General features: G+C 41.0%; 1 protein-coding gene across 3 annotated transcripts in view; it reads right to left on the reverse strand.

Moving 5' to 3' along the window:
• Positions 1 to 357: 357 nt before the first annotated feature.
• The window catches only part of kank3 (KN motif and ankyrin repeat domains 3), a 36,037-nt gene continuing 21,752 nt past the window's right edge, over positions 358 to 14,642 (reverse strand). For 2 of the 3 annotated variants that reach the window (XM_031737353.2, XM_039599150.1), the window contains exons 2-12: positions 13,341 to 13,397; positions 12,767 to 12,855; positions 10,249 to 12,048; positions 9,420 to 9,522; positions 9,034 to 9,258; positions 8,804 to 8,894; positions 8,163 to 8,382; positions 7,293 to 7,435; positions 5,608 to 5,808; positions 3,848 to 3,949; positions 358 to 1,313 (exon numbers count right to left, since the gene is read on the reverse strand). In XM_031737353.2, the coding sequence (XP_031593213.1) occupies positions 1,251 to 1,313; positions 3,848 to 3,949; positions 5,608 to 5,808; positions 7,293 to 7,435; positions 8,163 to 8,382; positions 8,804 to 8,894; positions 9,034 to 9,258; positions 9,420 to 9,522; positions 10,249 to 12,048; positions 12,767 to 12,803 (2,985 nt within the window). In that variant the 5' untranslated portion in view covers positions 12,804 to 12,855; positions 13,341 to 13,397 and the 3' untranslated portion in view covers positions 358 to 1,250. The remainder of the gene's footprint in view (positions 1,314 to 3,847; positions 3,950 to 5,607; positions 5,809 to 7,292; positions 7,436 to 8,162; positions 8,383 to 8,803; positions 8,895 to 9,033; positions 9,259 to 9,419; positions 9,523 to 10,248; positions 12,049 to 12,766; positions 12,856 to 13,340; positions 13,398 to 14,642) is intronic. The other variant, XM_031737360.2, reaches the window with a different exon arrangement.

A 14,642-nucleotide genomic window follows, 5' to 3' on the forward strand; every position in this document is an offset into this window, starting at 1 on the left:
CCTTTCCCAAGCTCCCAGTTTGGATTCCTTGACCTCAAGGTCCAGGTCAGAAGTCAAGATTTTCAAAAAAAAAAAAATCTTGTGAATGGGATAACTCAACTCAAAAAGGATGTCACCTAGAATTTTTAAATTGATACCATCAACTATCAGCATTTTTAAAAACTGTGTTCAAACAGATTAGTCTCGTTTATCCCATGCAGGACTTGAATGCAACCATCTAGCTCCATAGTTCAGTGGTTTACCTGTTAGTCTAATTAGCAAAAGAGCTCTGATTCAATTCTTCTGGTATTTAAAAAAAAATGATTATAGCTTTAAACATGTGGCAGTCCTTGCTTTGAAACACCAGCACCCACAAAGTTTTATGTAAATATGTTTATTTTAGACAATAATATATATATATATATATATATACTGCATTTATATATGTAAATATTTATAACAACATACAATGCACAGACAGTTAGTGCAGACTATGACAGTTAAGGTTTACACATCAGTTAGCCAGGAAAGGAAGACTACAGAGCAACATTCATTCAGTTCAGTCATGCTGGACGATGTCACGTCCATGTGATGATTTGATGACATTGGGGTTTACTGTACATATGTTGTTGCACAACTGTGTGCACACATGTATGGAAAAACAATAAATGTATTTTTTTGGATGTACATTATGTGCTAATGATGTGTCGCCCTTAATAGTAAAATATTAGTGGTGTGCAAATGATAAATGTAAGATCTCAAGGCATGTCATAGAGAAAATAAACATATCTTAGAGACCTAAAGTAAATAATAGCCATTGAGGAATCTTATGGAAATATAATATTTTCTTAACAATATTTTGTATACTGATCAGCAACAGCATTAGTATCCCGGCTCTGACCCGTCGGAGCGTGAAAAGGGATTTCTGGCAACAGGTTTTTTGGTTCTGTGGGTTTGTGGAGGCCGACTCCACATGTTCTTGAGCTGTTCCTCAGCAGTTTTGGGGGTTTTTTGGTGTGGGAGTCTAAATTTTGTCTATCAAGTGACATAAGCCAAATCAAAGCTGACCAGCTGAACAAAGTATATTAACAAAAGAATCCAATTATTTTTCACTTCACCCGTCGGTGTTTAGGTTGTGGCTGATCAGTGTAAATGGAGGACATATAGCAAACTATAAATATGCGTTTAAGTAAATTCCAGTGGAGCTTTTCACAGCTCATATCCAGTTATGTTTGCTGGTGTGTCCGCCCCAGTTAGCGGCTTTGATCGTGTCAGTCTGCTGGCCAGCACTTGTGTGGGCTCATGGGACTCCGTGGCTGGGCCTTTGGACTCCCCTGAAAGACAACATAAAGGGCGGGGTTACATTTTAAATGCTTGATGGTAACGATTGTAATGATGCATTCACTTCATCGCCTTCCCAAGAAGACCATAGCTTGCATGACTGTGGTGACACCTAAAGGGGGCAGCGGTGCACCTTCATTTAGTGCAGCCCACACCCTAACTATAGCTTGGAGCACTGCAGCGGAACTGATCCTACCACCTTTAAATAAAAGAGGCATCATTCACTCCAAGTTGTTTATAAGTGTGACCTAACTTTAACTAACTTGCACCTTATTTCTTTATAAGATTCAAAGGTGATCTTACAACCCTAAATTTAAACTTGGCCAGCTACAATGTGAAATCTTGCAATGTGTGCATTAGAGACACTGTAAGTTGAATAATATAAAAATAGCTGGGAGATGGGAGCTGATAACCAAAAAGTTTGAAAGTTACAAGGCGAAAAAGGGGGATTGGGGTCGGCTTTGTTTTGTAAAGGAACCGCCTGGCTTCTCTTTGAAGTGCCGAATCGGTTCTGCTGACGTTGGATAACAGATAATCAAATTGTACTGTACTTTACAATCAGATTTGGCAAAAGGGAAATTCTCGTGATGTTTGGCCTAAATCACTGTATTATAACGGTCCAAACATTTTGAAGAGACTTCCTTTGAAGCAGGCCCGCTCAGAAGAAATAAACATGCTGATTTGGATAAAAATGAGAGCTTTTGTCATCAGATGTAGCCGTAATGTCACATAGCCTCATTTAAAGTGTGTAATGTTGAATTTTCTGTTTACTGCTGGTGTGATTATTAGAAAAGGGAAGTTCAGTGTTTCCCTGAAGGAAAAAGAGAAACTCTTTTAAAAACTATTATAATTTTGATTCTTGAAAGTCGTCCTTCTTAGCCGATGAACTTAAGCAACAATGCAAAAACAATGTGAGCATTACAACTAATTCTAAACACCCTGTTCATATAAGATGGGCCAGACTTTGTGAAGAAGGCTTGTGGCATTTTATTAGATTTTTATGCAGAAGGGCATTATTCTTGTCACAGGGTGGCATGTGACCTTTATACAAAACACACAGTGCTTGTAACTATGCTGTGTTTCTTGTGTATGGTTGCCAAGTCACTCATGAAATCGTTAACATTTGTGAGTGAATCCTGACTTTAAAACTGCTAGTTTGGATACCTCTCCTGCAGACTAAACTTGGCCTGTGTTTGGTTTGAACCCATTGCCAAACCAGCCCAGTCCAGGCCCTTTTGGGCTCCTTTTATGGCGAACTTCCTAGGGAAATGTGTCAAATGTGGTATAAAGGAGGGGAGGTTTGGTCTGATGTTTGAAATATCTTTCCATTTTAAGTAGTTAGAGAGCAGGTACATTCTCTTAATAGAACAACATTTATTTTCCCACTGATAACTTATTACAGCTGTCTGCCCTATTAAAATTGGGTATAGAGCACAACAGTGACCAAGCACTTTTTTTCCCCCTTTTTCTTTTTCTTTTTTTTTTTTTTTTTTTTTTTTTTAAAAGGACTGTTTTTGGAATTGAGTTTTCTACTCATGTTCTCCAGTGAAGTCTCAGAAAGTCCTTAAGTAATGAATGTTGCACCTTAAATCGAGCCAACCAGCTACAAGGTGAATTGTGACCAAAAAATGATTTGATTTGGATAAAAAGAGAGGCAAAGATACTAAGACTGTGTATCTAATTAACATTGGAGGGACTTCTCATCCCATAAAGATTACCAATCCTAGATTCCACAGCGAATTACTTCCAACCATCCATCCATCCATACTCTTTCACTTAACCTTATTATCAGGGTTGCGGGGGGGCTGGAGCCTATCCCAGCTACCATAGGGCAAGAGGCAAGGTACACCCTGGACAGGTCTGAGGCAGGGCTAACACAGAGACGGACGACCATTCACACTCACATTCACACCTCTGGACCAATTTAGAATCAACAATTAACCTAACCCCACTAACGGCATGTCTTTGGACAGTGGGAGGAAGCTGGAGTACCCAGAAAGAACCCACGCAAACACCGGGAGAACATGCGAACAGTGTTGTATGTGTGGTGAGTTTTATGGCTCATAATTCTTATGGAGAATATGAATTGGACTTTTACTTCTTGATCATCACTGTTGCACTCTATAGCAGTGTGCAGAAGTGTTTCCTCAATCGTTACATTTACTTTGGATGTTGAGCCAGCCTTACTTTTTTGTTCTCCATTATTTTTCTTCGTTTGTGTTCCACTTTAGTTTGGCCATCTAATCTGCAATGAACATACAGTGCACTAATCTACTGCTGTGAAGGAGGCAAAAAAAAGAAATAAAAATAATGTTCAACTATTTAAACGCATTTGAGTTCTGCCTCCAATACTCAGCTGTCCCTAACAATTCTTACCAGTTTAATTATTCACACAGTGTGACAAGATTATGTGGAGATTATGCGGATTTTCCCCTTTAGCCTAAAATAAATCGTCTGTATTTGAGAAAGTGGAGAAGAAGGAGAGTCGGGAATAAACCAAAGTCCATCTTTGATAATATGAACTCACCGCAGCAGTCTGGGTCTTGGCATAGTTCATATGAGCATAGAGTAGCACAGCTGTGTCGTTGTGGGATGCCTCCAGTGCGATGGACAGAGCATTGCTTCCATCCTGCAGACAGACAGCAAAGATGGAGAGAGACACATGAGTATCCAGGAGTGCTTTTCAACTAGAGCAGAAAGCTTTACAGTGTGAGAGCAACCATGTGATACACGTTACACACAGTTGCTCTGTTTTCCAGTTGTTTGGACAGTTTTGTTATTTCTTTTACCATCATGCACCTTTGCTTAACCAGTTAACTATGGGACTTTTATTGCTTTATGATACGTTTGACTGTTTATAATACAGGAAGACAAAATGGTCAGTTTGGAGTTATTTTGTTGGCCAAAGAATTTAAAGTACAGTGCCTTGCTACCTTCAATCTGTGTTTGACCTCTTCGTGTTCTTTCCAATAGTTTGGTTTTACGATCCTTTTCAAAACCCAGTCACACTGCTGTCAGCGCCACCGCTTTCTTTTGAACGAAGAGGGGAAAGTTGATAACTAGCTTCATGTGACCGTTTATCCTGACCGCTGATTTTGGGGTAAGTGAATCCAGATTTCGGAAGTTACCCTGGGTATGTTGAACTCGCTTCATCTCCTCAGTTCCCAGACATGTGCAGACTGGGGGATGCTGCACAGCAGTCAACGTGGCCCTGTCCCAGCTTTCATGAAATGTGCCAAGAAATTCAAAGTGACCCAATATATTTTCTCATTTTAGACATTTGATATGTTTTCTAAGGTGCACTGTGAATGAAATATGAGCTTGTTAGATTTGCAAATCGTTGCTTTCCCTTTACATTTTAAACATGGTCCCAACATTTGAAAATGGGGTTTGTAGTAACAGTACTGCTTAATATAACGAGTGAACTGAAAGTAAAAATGTTTCTGCAGTCGTTACTGTATCCACTCAGCCTTGCAGTCAAACTTTGTCACGCAGTTTTGTGTTTTCAGCGGAGAGGGGAGGTGGGGGCTTTTCCTTCCACCCCCTCAGTCCAGCTGTGCTGTACTGAAACTTAACCAGAAGCTGCTTGCACCAAATGGCCAACTCATTCTGGCACAGATGTTAATGCTCAAATATCTGTCTGTCTGGCTTCTCTTCAAGCATCTACAGAAATCCACTGTAAAATCACTTTAAAACATACAAGTGGGGAGAAAAGCAGGAGTGTTGAGCAGCAAAGACCTTTGCTAACGTTAGCATTTAATCCGAGAGTGCTGATTATCGTACGACTCCTTTGGTCATCAAATATCTTTTACATCCTATAACCTTGAGACTCTAACAACAATCCCTTTTTAAACTTTGCTTACAAATAGACTGTTTCTTTCCAGACATGAGCAGTTGCTGCCAGATTTCTGTATTTCTTTATGGGTTAAGTGGTGAAAAATGCAGAGGACCAGTGTAATGCCTGCAGGACATTGTGTCTGAAATCTGCAAGTGTGTTTTAATTTTTTTTCCTCTGGGGCCCAGTCACTGTGTTTCCTCTGTACAGCATCCGTTTTAGTCTAATCTGATTGTGACACCTCAGCTTTCTAAGAAGAAATAGAGAAAAAAGATAGCAAGAAAAGGAAACTACATAGACGAGCAGTTTCCTGAGAAGAGATTAAGCCAAATCCCAGAGAAGAAAGCTCCTGGATGTTTTTTGGCAGGCATCAAACAGCTGGCTTCAGTGTTAGGCTCATGTTACTGTCATTGCATGAGCTAGTTCAAATGCTTAAATTGTAAAAGTCTTACGTTATCCACAATGGATATGTCGCACCCGGGCTGTTCCAGGAGCAGTTTGACGATCTCAGTTCGGCCGTGCTCACTGGCACACATCAGAGCCGTCGATCCCTCATCGTCCTGCACGTTTACATCAGCACCACACTCGAGCAGCGCCCGCACCATCTCCTGACGCCCGTGGCTGACTGCTAACATTAATGCTGTCTGGCCTGCCTGCAGAGGTAAAGAATTTTAAATGATTTGGATTAACGAGGAAGCTTCTGCTATTTAAAGCTTGACTGTTCAGAAGACTTCAGACTGCATTATTTTTGGATAAATGGCATTCCCGCATGGTGCACTTTTTCCTTTTACTGCTACTACCCAAAAACAACACTCACATTTGAGCATCGTGCACTCTTGGTCATTCACTCATTTACTACTCCTCATATAACAGACAGCTGTTTACTCAGTAGCAGGCAGTAAATTAAATTCTAGACATGTAATTTGATTTTGCATCGTCACTTGCAGGTGCAGTCACACAATGGTAATTTTTGCCATGAATAAAATGAGATGATTCGGTCTTGCCAAAAGGAATCAGAGAAATGGACGCTGATGCTAAAATCTGATTTTTTTTTTTTTAAAGGGAGGATGTCTCCCTAAAGTCCAGCTACAAGGAAAGCTGGCTCAACTGAATACACACCATACTCGAGAATCAAGAGGGGAGCTTTGCAAGAAGTATACAAAAAGTCTTCTGGCTGTCTTATTAAGCACAAAACTGATCCAAAATGTAAATATAGCAAAAAAATATAGTCTGAAGTCCTTACCCAAAAACTGCATTGTGTGCCTCGTGCTTAATTACCCACAGCAACAATAACAAGCAGCAGTAATTGGATTTATAGACAGTGATGCTATAAATTCGGTCCTATGACTTGGCAGCGGAAAAACCCATCAGGCGCTGTGTCAAAACACATACACTACTCAGCCTGATTAGATCAGCCGGGGGATAAAGAACACTTCAAGTCAACAGGTTCTCGTGAGTGGCTTCTGTGTCATGTTAGGCTCCACATTTGCTAAATCTAATCTGAGATATGCCCAATCATGCCTCAGGTTTCCAGCTTTGAATGCAGTATAGTAGTTTATTACAATACAGCAGCTCCACCTCGAAATAAACAGGGAATAAAGAAATTACTGTAGTCTAAAAATAAATTCACTTATAACATTATTTTTTAATTATTAAATGTTAATAAGCTTTGTAAATCCAATTTGGCTGCATCACGTTTGTCCTTTTTTGTATAGTTTTTTATTATTATTCCAGCTTCTTGTGTTCAAATCCATCTAAACTCACTAAACCAAGCCCACATTTAAATGATAACACGCTTCTGGCTGATGGAGCTGACTACACATTCACAGAAGCTCTTTGTGTGCATTTCTAGACATGTTGCTCATTCGCATTTCTCCAGGGCTGAGGTTGTTTTTGTTTTTATTATAAAAATAACTAGTATTGGCATGTTAAAGTCACATGTGCACTAAAACTTTCTTCCACAAATTGCTCCCATCAAATCTTGTGGAATTTCAAAATAAAACGAACAAAATAAAATGAGAAATACAGGATATAAACTACTAGCATACGAAAGGAATGCCTGCTTCCAAATATCTGCACATTCATGTGGCATGTTTGTCCACTTTAAGAGCTGAATGATGAACTGCTGATGACTTGCCTGGCTGGCCTTGGCGTTGACATTACCCTGACTGAAGAGCTTCTTGACCACAACCATGTCCTCCTCCTTCTTCACAGTTGACAGAGCAGCCAGCATGATGGCTGTGTAGCCCGCCTTGTTCTGCTTATCCACAGAGCACACACCTGTAGGAGATATGCTTATCACTTATTGAAGCGTTAGGACAGGAACGTGAGGAGGTATTAGGTTAGTTGACCAGTGAATAACACTGAAATGCCAATGAAATCCTGTCACTAGTAACAATATATTCCAAAGATGGCGCTTTAAGTACATTTGTTGCTCGTGACTGAGTAAAAATGAGTTTTGTTGTGGTGGTATTCTGATTACTATTTTTTAAGAAGATATCATCAGATTAGGAAAAGGATAATATGTTCAATTTATATTTTCATCATGTATATACACATGGCGAAAGTCTAAAAAATTAGGTGTGTGCAAGTAACCAACTTTGTGATCACAATAACGCACAGCAGAACCACCCTCTTGCTGTTTAATTCAATTCTGTTTTATTTATACAGCACCAAATCACAACAACAGTCGCCTCAAGGTGCTTTATATTGTAAGGTAGAGCCTACAATAATACATACAGAGAAAAACCAAATATCATATGACCCCCTGAGCAATCACTTTGGCGACAGTGGGGAGGAAAAACTCCCTTTTAATAGGAAGAAACCTCCGGCAGAACCAGGCTCAGGGGCGGCCAGATGGCTCCAGATGTTCAAGGCTGCTCCAGATGGCTGGCTGCTCTTTGCAAACCTTCTGTTCTCATCTTATCAAACCTCAAATCAAGATAGTAACAGTGCGCCAACATTAAATTCAAGTCAGGATTATCCTTCTCTGAAAGCTACTGCTAACCTGTGTCCAGCAGCAGCTCCACCACACCAAAGTTAGAGTGGGAGACGCTGTAGTGAAGAGCTGTATTCCCATTGCCATCTGTCATGTTGACTACGTGCTCCAGCAGCATTGATGACACCTCGGAGAACGCCATCAGGTAGTCGGAGACCCGCGGCGGCTGAGCCATCTTCGCGCTGGAGATACGAAACCACTCTAGTTGGACAGTGTGGGTGCTGGAGAGCTGGAGGTGAGGACGGGAAGTGATATATACTTATAAACCGCAGACAAGTGAGCAGACAAGTGCCTGAAGTAGATCAGCATTCACTATAGACACAAGTAAAACTGCTTTTGTCTCAAGTTTTTAGTAGCCAGTTAGACCCAGTGAATGAGTTTTTCTTTACATGATGGCTGTTTACCTCATCACTTTAGCAGTGATGAGGTTAACACTTTACCCCCCAGAGTTCCTACCAGGCAGTCATGAATCACTAATTCAAGACACATTTGGCACTTTCTCCGAGTATTTTTGCTATAAAATCAAGAGAAGGAGCAAAAAAGTTTGATTTTAAATGCTTTTGCATGATTAAATATTGCCTCACTGGTGGGGAAAGCGTTACGTTTGTCCCATGGAGGTAAAATTAAAGAAGAGGAATGCAGGGACGCACCACTTCCTTACTCTTCAGTGTTTTGAGGTCATCATTTAGGTGGTTCTTCAGAATGAGACAGGCTTCTCGCATTTTTGAGCTCAACTCAAATCTGTGACAAAGCAGACAAATGTGTGAAGTTGAAACACAGAATTAAAATCACATTTAGAGGATAAGGCTTTTTGTTCCCTCCATACATTACACTGTAAGTCAACAAAACTACATTTACTTTAATTTTCATAACAACCCACTTTTCTTTCACACCATCAGATGAATAATTTGCAGCTATCAGCGTTTCCTCATCAGTGTCACTCTCATCCAGGTTAACGTTTCTCTCCTCCTCTGACGTTTCTTCCTCCAAAGCTGCCTCATCTTCTTCAGTGCTGTCCAAGCACTCGCCCTCGACACTTTCTCCAGAAGAACTCCCATCTTCCTCCTCTTCTTCCTCCTCTTCTTCACTGGATGTTGATTCATACCTGGAAGAGCCAAATATCTCATCTCTGGCTCTTTATTTCTCATTTGTCAAACCTGTCACCTGGTCAAAGTGTCATTTCCCTCCGCGAGACTACTTGTCGCCACTTGTTTTATTTTTGCAGAGGTAAAAATAAAAATTTGGTTTCACATTACAGTAACTCACCCTCCATTTAGAATACCAACAAACTGCAGGCTCTTCTTGCCGCTGCTGCGATTCTCCCCTGCGTTATTCCCGTCTTTCCTCTTCATGATTGATTTCAGCAAACCTGTTGCCATAAAAGAGGCAAAAAATTGTGAAAATACTTGTGCATGAGCAGAACGTGTCTCACACACAAGCAGAAGGTTCAATGAGAGATGCAGGCACAGTTAGGCTGCAGTCAATCAGCATTAGTGATGACAACCAATCCACAGATGAGCCATTCAGTTCAGTAGTACGTCTCCCACTAGCAGCACACTCGCTAAGCTAACGTAGCCTGAAAGAGGCTAGCAGAAAAGCAACAAGTGCTTGAAGCCAACTGACTCAAGCCATCCAAACAACCTTTATTTGTATGTTTGCAGGAGTTTTTAAATTTAACTGCAAATTGTGATCAAGTGAGCTGAAAAACTGAGCATTGACAACAGAGCGCCTTCTCTCGCTCTACTATGATCTTGTGTCGACTTTCAACTAAAAGAATTTAGATGCCTAAATTATGACTTAAACTAAAATCAGAATTAATACTGCTAATGGGAATTTATTATTTTTGTTACTTATTATCTTACTAAATAATTCGTGATGTGTATATGCTGAGCCGGACATTGCCTTGCACATAAATGATTCAGCCTCATTCTAACGGTGACAATTACAGGTCATTACTGTATCACTGGGTTTAAGTTAGGATGTCTGGATCGAATCAGAACTTGGAAAAGTTGGATCCATAGATCCTTAATGTTAAGTGCAAGCCAATATTTGACCCCAGCTCATAAAATCAGCAGCAAAGCCAAACAGTACTTACCTGTCTTGGTGCTGCTGGCTGCAGTCTTCTCTTTTTCATCTCCTCCTTCATTCTTAACCTTTCCAACTACTTCTTCTTCTTCTGGTGAGACCTTGTATTCAGCAATAGTCAGCTGTCTCCTCTTTGGTACAGTAACTTTTTGCTCTTCAGTCTTTTCCTCGCTTAAGTTCTCCCATTGACATCCGGTGCTAATGAGTAAAACCGGAGCAGCCGGAGCTCGTTCTTCTAGTGTCTCTAATGCATCGGTCTGGGTGCTTTGCTCACTTTGATCTGACACTGCATCTTCTCCTACACATGCATCGGCCACCTCCGGATGACAAGAAACTGCAGCGTGCTTTAATGCAGAAGTTAGCGTTTCTACTTGGGCATTTGTCATGTCAGGTTTGGCAAGAACCCCCTTCTCAAATGTGATTTTGGACATGTTTCCCTCCATCTTCGCTCTAAGAATGCCAAGGTCTGTGTCTGCAACACTCAACCGATCCTCTAGAGCCACAATGGACTCCTGTTGGAATTTAATGGTGTCCTGTAAGGTGTCTATCTCCCGCTGTGCTTCTGTGGTCAGGCCAAGTAGTGACTCCATGACCCAAACTTCAGCCTCTTCTGTCTCCACTCTGGTTTGTATTCCCTCCTCCTGAACCAGGGGGGGTTCTGTTTCTGTGCACTTCTCGCAAACATTCACCCTGGTGCCCTCACATGCATCTTTTACACCATCTCTGTAGTATAAAACAACTGAGGCCATCGGCATGTTGTCCCCTACAGCCACTGACTTCTTCTGAATGACTGTTTTTTCAGGGGCATTTACTAAAGTCTTACTTGACAGTTTGAGGGGTTTCTCCTCTTTCCCTTCAAACTTTTCTGTCAGCCTTTTCAGCTCACCAGATTTTACAAAGCCTTTGTGTCCAGTCGAGGTCGGTGAAGTCAATCGACTGTGTTCAGTTTGGAGGATCTCTACGGTTTGGGTGGAAGTCTCTGTAAACTGTTGCTTCTGTTGGGCCAAGTCCATGGCTGCCTTCTTCTCCTGCAGGGCTAACAAGAGCATATCTTTCTCTGCACGAAGCTTGGCCACTTCTTTCTCAAGTGCAGGAACACCTTTTACCCTTTCTTCCATCTCCTTCAGCTGCTTCAAGGCTGTTGCCATTTGCTCTCTAACTGTTTGCAGTTGGCTGGGTGGGATTGGGGTCACAGTGGTGCCAGCAGCTGGAGTGCTGCGCCCAGAGGTCTGAGGACTGGGTTTGGTCCAGCTACTTTGCAGAGGCTGCATGGCTGGAGAGGTTAAGAGCGGTTTGGGAGGATCTGCAAGCTGGAAGCGCGTGCCATTTTGGTTCTGGTGGGTTTGTTCCTGCTGTAGCCTCCGGCTGGTTTCCAGGAGAGTCCGCTCAACTCTGGGGTTACGTTGTGGTGGAGGCGGTGGCACTTTTGCCCCAGCAGATAGCGGAGGAACGTTGAGAAAAGTTACAGGGGAAAGGGAGACCGTCTCGCAGGGAGCTGACCCAAGCCGGTTACGAGGCGGCGGTGGCGGTGGAGCTCTGCCATCTTCGCTGACCGGGGATGAGAGCGACTCAGTGGACGTCCAGCCACTGGTACGCCCCCCCACACCCGGATTCCTCTGGGAGAGTTTTAGCCCCCGGCCAGAGCGCCGAGAACTGATGGGTGCGCGACGGAGGTTGTGCCCACTTTCTATCTCTTCTACATATTTAAGAAAGTCTAGATCCAGCTGAAATCCATACGGAGTCTGGACAGAGTAAGAAGCTTGCTGATCTGCCTCCTCTTGACTGGGGTAATGGAAAGGCGAGCCTAGATCTGAAAGGAGAAAGACATGTTATGGACAACACGTGATCGGTACTTAAGAAATTCCAGAGGGCATCTCTATAAACAGAAGTTACATTTGATTTCAGTGAGACCTGGCAATGAGTTGAATTGCGTTTCCTTTTTAAACATGTGCATGTGTTTATTTCCTTTGTCTATATCCATCTTTCCCAGCTGCTTCTTCACCGACTTTCTTATCATCCTGTATGCATGATCAACAGTTATATAAACAAAACAGGAGTGTAATTGTAAAGCAGTGTCATCATAAAACTAACAGATTTAAACCCCTCAGGCTACCATCAAAATATTACACCTTTACAGGAAACAAAAAGCATTCCTGTTGTATTCGCCCCCCCCCAAAAAAAAAAAAAAAAAAAAAAAGCCATGTCTAATTTTTTTTGCTTCATCATTGGCGAAGGTTAACACTTTCAGCGTTATTTCATCATCAGCTGTAGTTGATTTAGGTGTCTTAAAGACACATGAAACTCTCAGACACTCTGATATCATCTTAATTATCTAAATGTGGTTAGTTCATCACTACCTGTCAGGTCAAAACAAATTACTTGATATATTTCTAAAACTACATGTTGCAAACCCCAAACCTCATCTCTAGGTGTAACGAACAGAAATATTCACACCTTCAGGACACACAATTACATTTGACAGTAAGCTTTAATTTCAATAACAGAGACTTCTTTATAGAGTTTCTTACCAGGCAGCTTTGGGTTAACTTGCACAGACTGAGTCATTTTTCAGGACGAGGACCTTTCAGCACGCACACAGCTTTGAATCAACACCTGGCTTAAAGAAAACACAGAGCAACATGAATGCATTTGTTATAGATGACCTTGGACCAAGACCAGTGTAAATAAAGGAAGCTATAAAATACTGCACAGAAGTAGGTTTCTGCAAGTAGAATTTTGACTTTCCCATGTTTTGTTTTTTTTCTTAATTGGTAAATTTTTTAGATCAAGCACAGAGGATCGTCTTTTATGGGTTGTAAGAACGTGTAACAACCTGTGACTGAATTCAAAAGATTGCGAATCCCCGTCTTTCACTTTAACTAATTCAGTTAAACCCATCTCGTAGTAGCCACAGTAGCTGTCTCTGCTGCTATTAACTGCTTCTTCTTCAGGAAATATAAAATGCTTCCTGTGCTGCAGAAAAGCTCCTAGCTCCAAACAACATGTGGAAAACTCTGAATTTTGGACACCAATTATGAAGGAAAAACAAAAGTGAATCTTAAAACGGTGCATTAAAGAGGTTCATCTCTGTCAGCCACTCACTGATAAATTCATGCAGCTGGAGCTCAGGTCGGTTCGTCCTCCCTGCTTCACACAGCCCTGTGAAACAGAGATCAATTAACATCATAACAAACTTCTGTCACAACAGAGGAGAACTGAGTAAACTGATGAGTCAACATTTCTGTATCAGTTTGCTGAAGATGAAAATGATGTGAATGATCACATCTGGCTTTTACAGTGACCAGATGCCACACACAACCTTCAGTGAGAGCATACTGTCTGGGAAAAATGGTAGGTCAGTACCGAGGAAGCTGTTCTACAGCTTTGTCTTTTTTCCTGTTAATCCACCACACACACTGATATCATCATGTGGATCAAAATGCACTCTCTCGCAGGTATTTTCTTTTTGGTTTGTTTTTGGGCGTTTCAACCTTTCTTGCTGAATAGGACAGTGAAGCAGACAGGAAAGGAGACAGAAAGAGCAGGAATGCCATACAGGAAGTGGATTTTTTGTTTTCAAGCCTCAAGTTGTTTGGCTCACTCTCCGTCACTACAATACTACAGGATGTTGCTACTTCCCACCAATAAATAGTCAAGGGGGAAAAAAAACCTCATTTTAAACGTTCATTTCAAACAAAGAGCTACAATTAGTGATGCAATAAGAAATTTGCATTGCAGAAAGAGTTAGCTTAAAGACTAGAAACCGACTAAGCTCACCACCAACTGAAGCACACAGAAATTAGTGATTTTACATGAAACAATAAACTATTATAAAATTCAAAAGTTGTTCTGTGGAGAAAGCCAACTGTGATTACATATTACAGAGATTAACCTGATGAGTTAATGTCAAACAGTTGAGGCTGGCTGTGAGTCCATCTCTACGATTGTTTGTTAGTATACCAACGTGTCCCCTCACTTCCTTCACTTGCATCTCTTTGTTTGCTCGTGCATTTTATTTATCGATCTGTTTAGTTTTTTTAATTGTTGATCAGTTAGCAGTGTTTCTGCCATATAAATGAAATGAAATAAAAGCTGGCAGCCTTCACATTGGTATGAAAATGTCCAAAATTTTAAAGTTGCCCATCATTCATACATAGATGGATTACAATCACTAATAGTCTGGTGAAAGTTTTACATATAACATTGTTAAATTAGTATGTTAATAATTACCAATAGCTTTATTACTGTTATTACTTTCAATATTTACTATTATTTTTAAACCTAATGCATGTATGCATCAGTGTATATGTTACTTCTCAGACCATTCACCTACTTGCATCGTTATTACCTACAACATGTTGCACTACATTGGCACAATCTACAGTGTTACATTTACCCCAATCA

This window comes from Oreochromis aureus, linkage group 15, assembly GCF_013358895.1.
Source record: "Oreochromis aureus strain Israel breed Guangdong linkage group 15, ZZ_aureus, whole genome shotgun sequence".
Classification (NCBI taxonomy): Eukaryota; Metazoa; Chordata; class Actinopteri; order Cichliformes; family Cichlidae; genus Oreochromis; species Oreochromis aureus.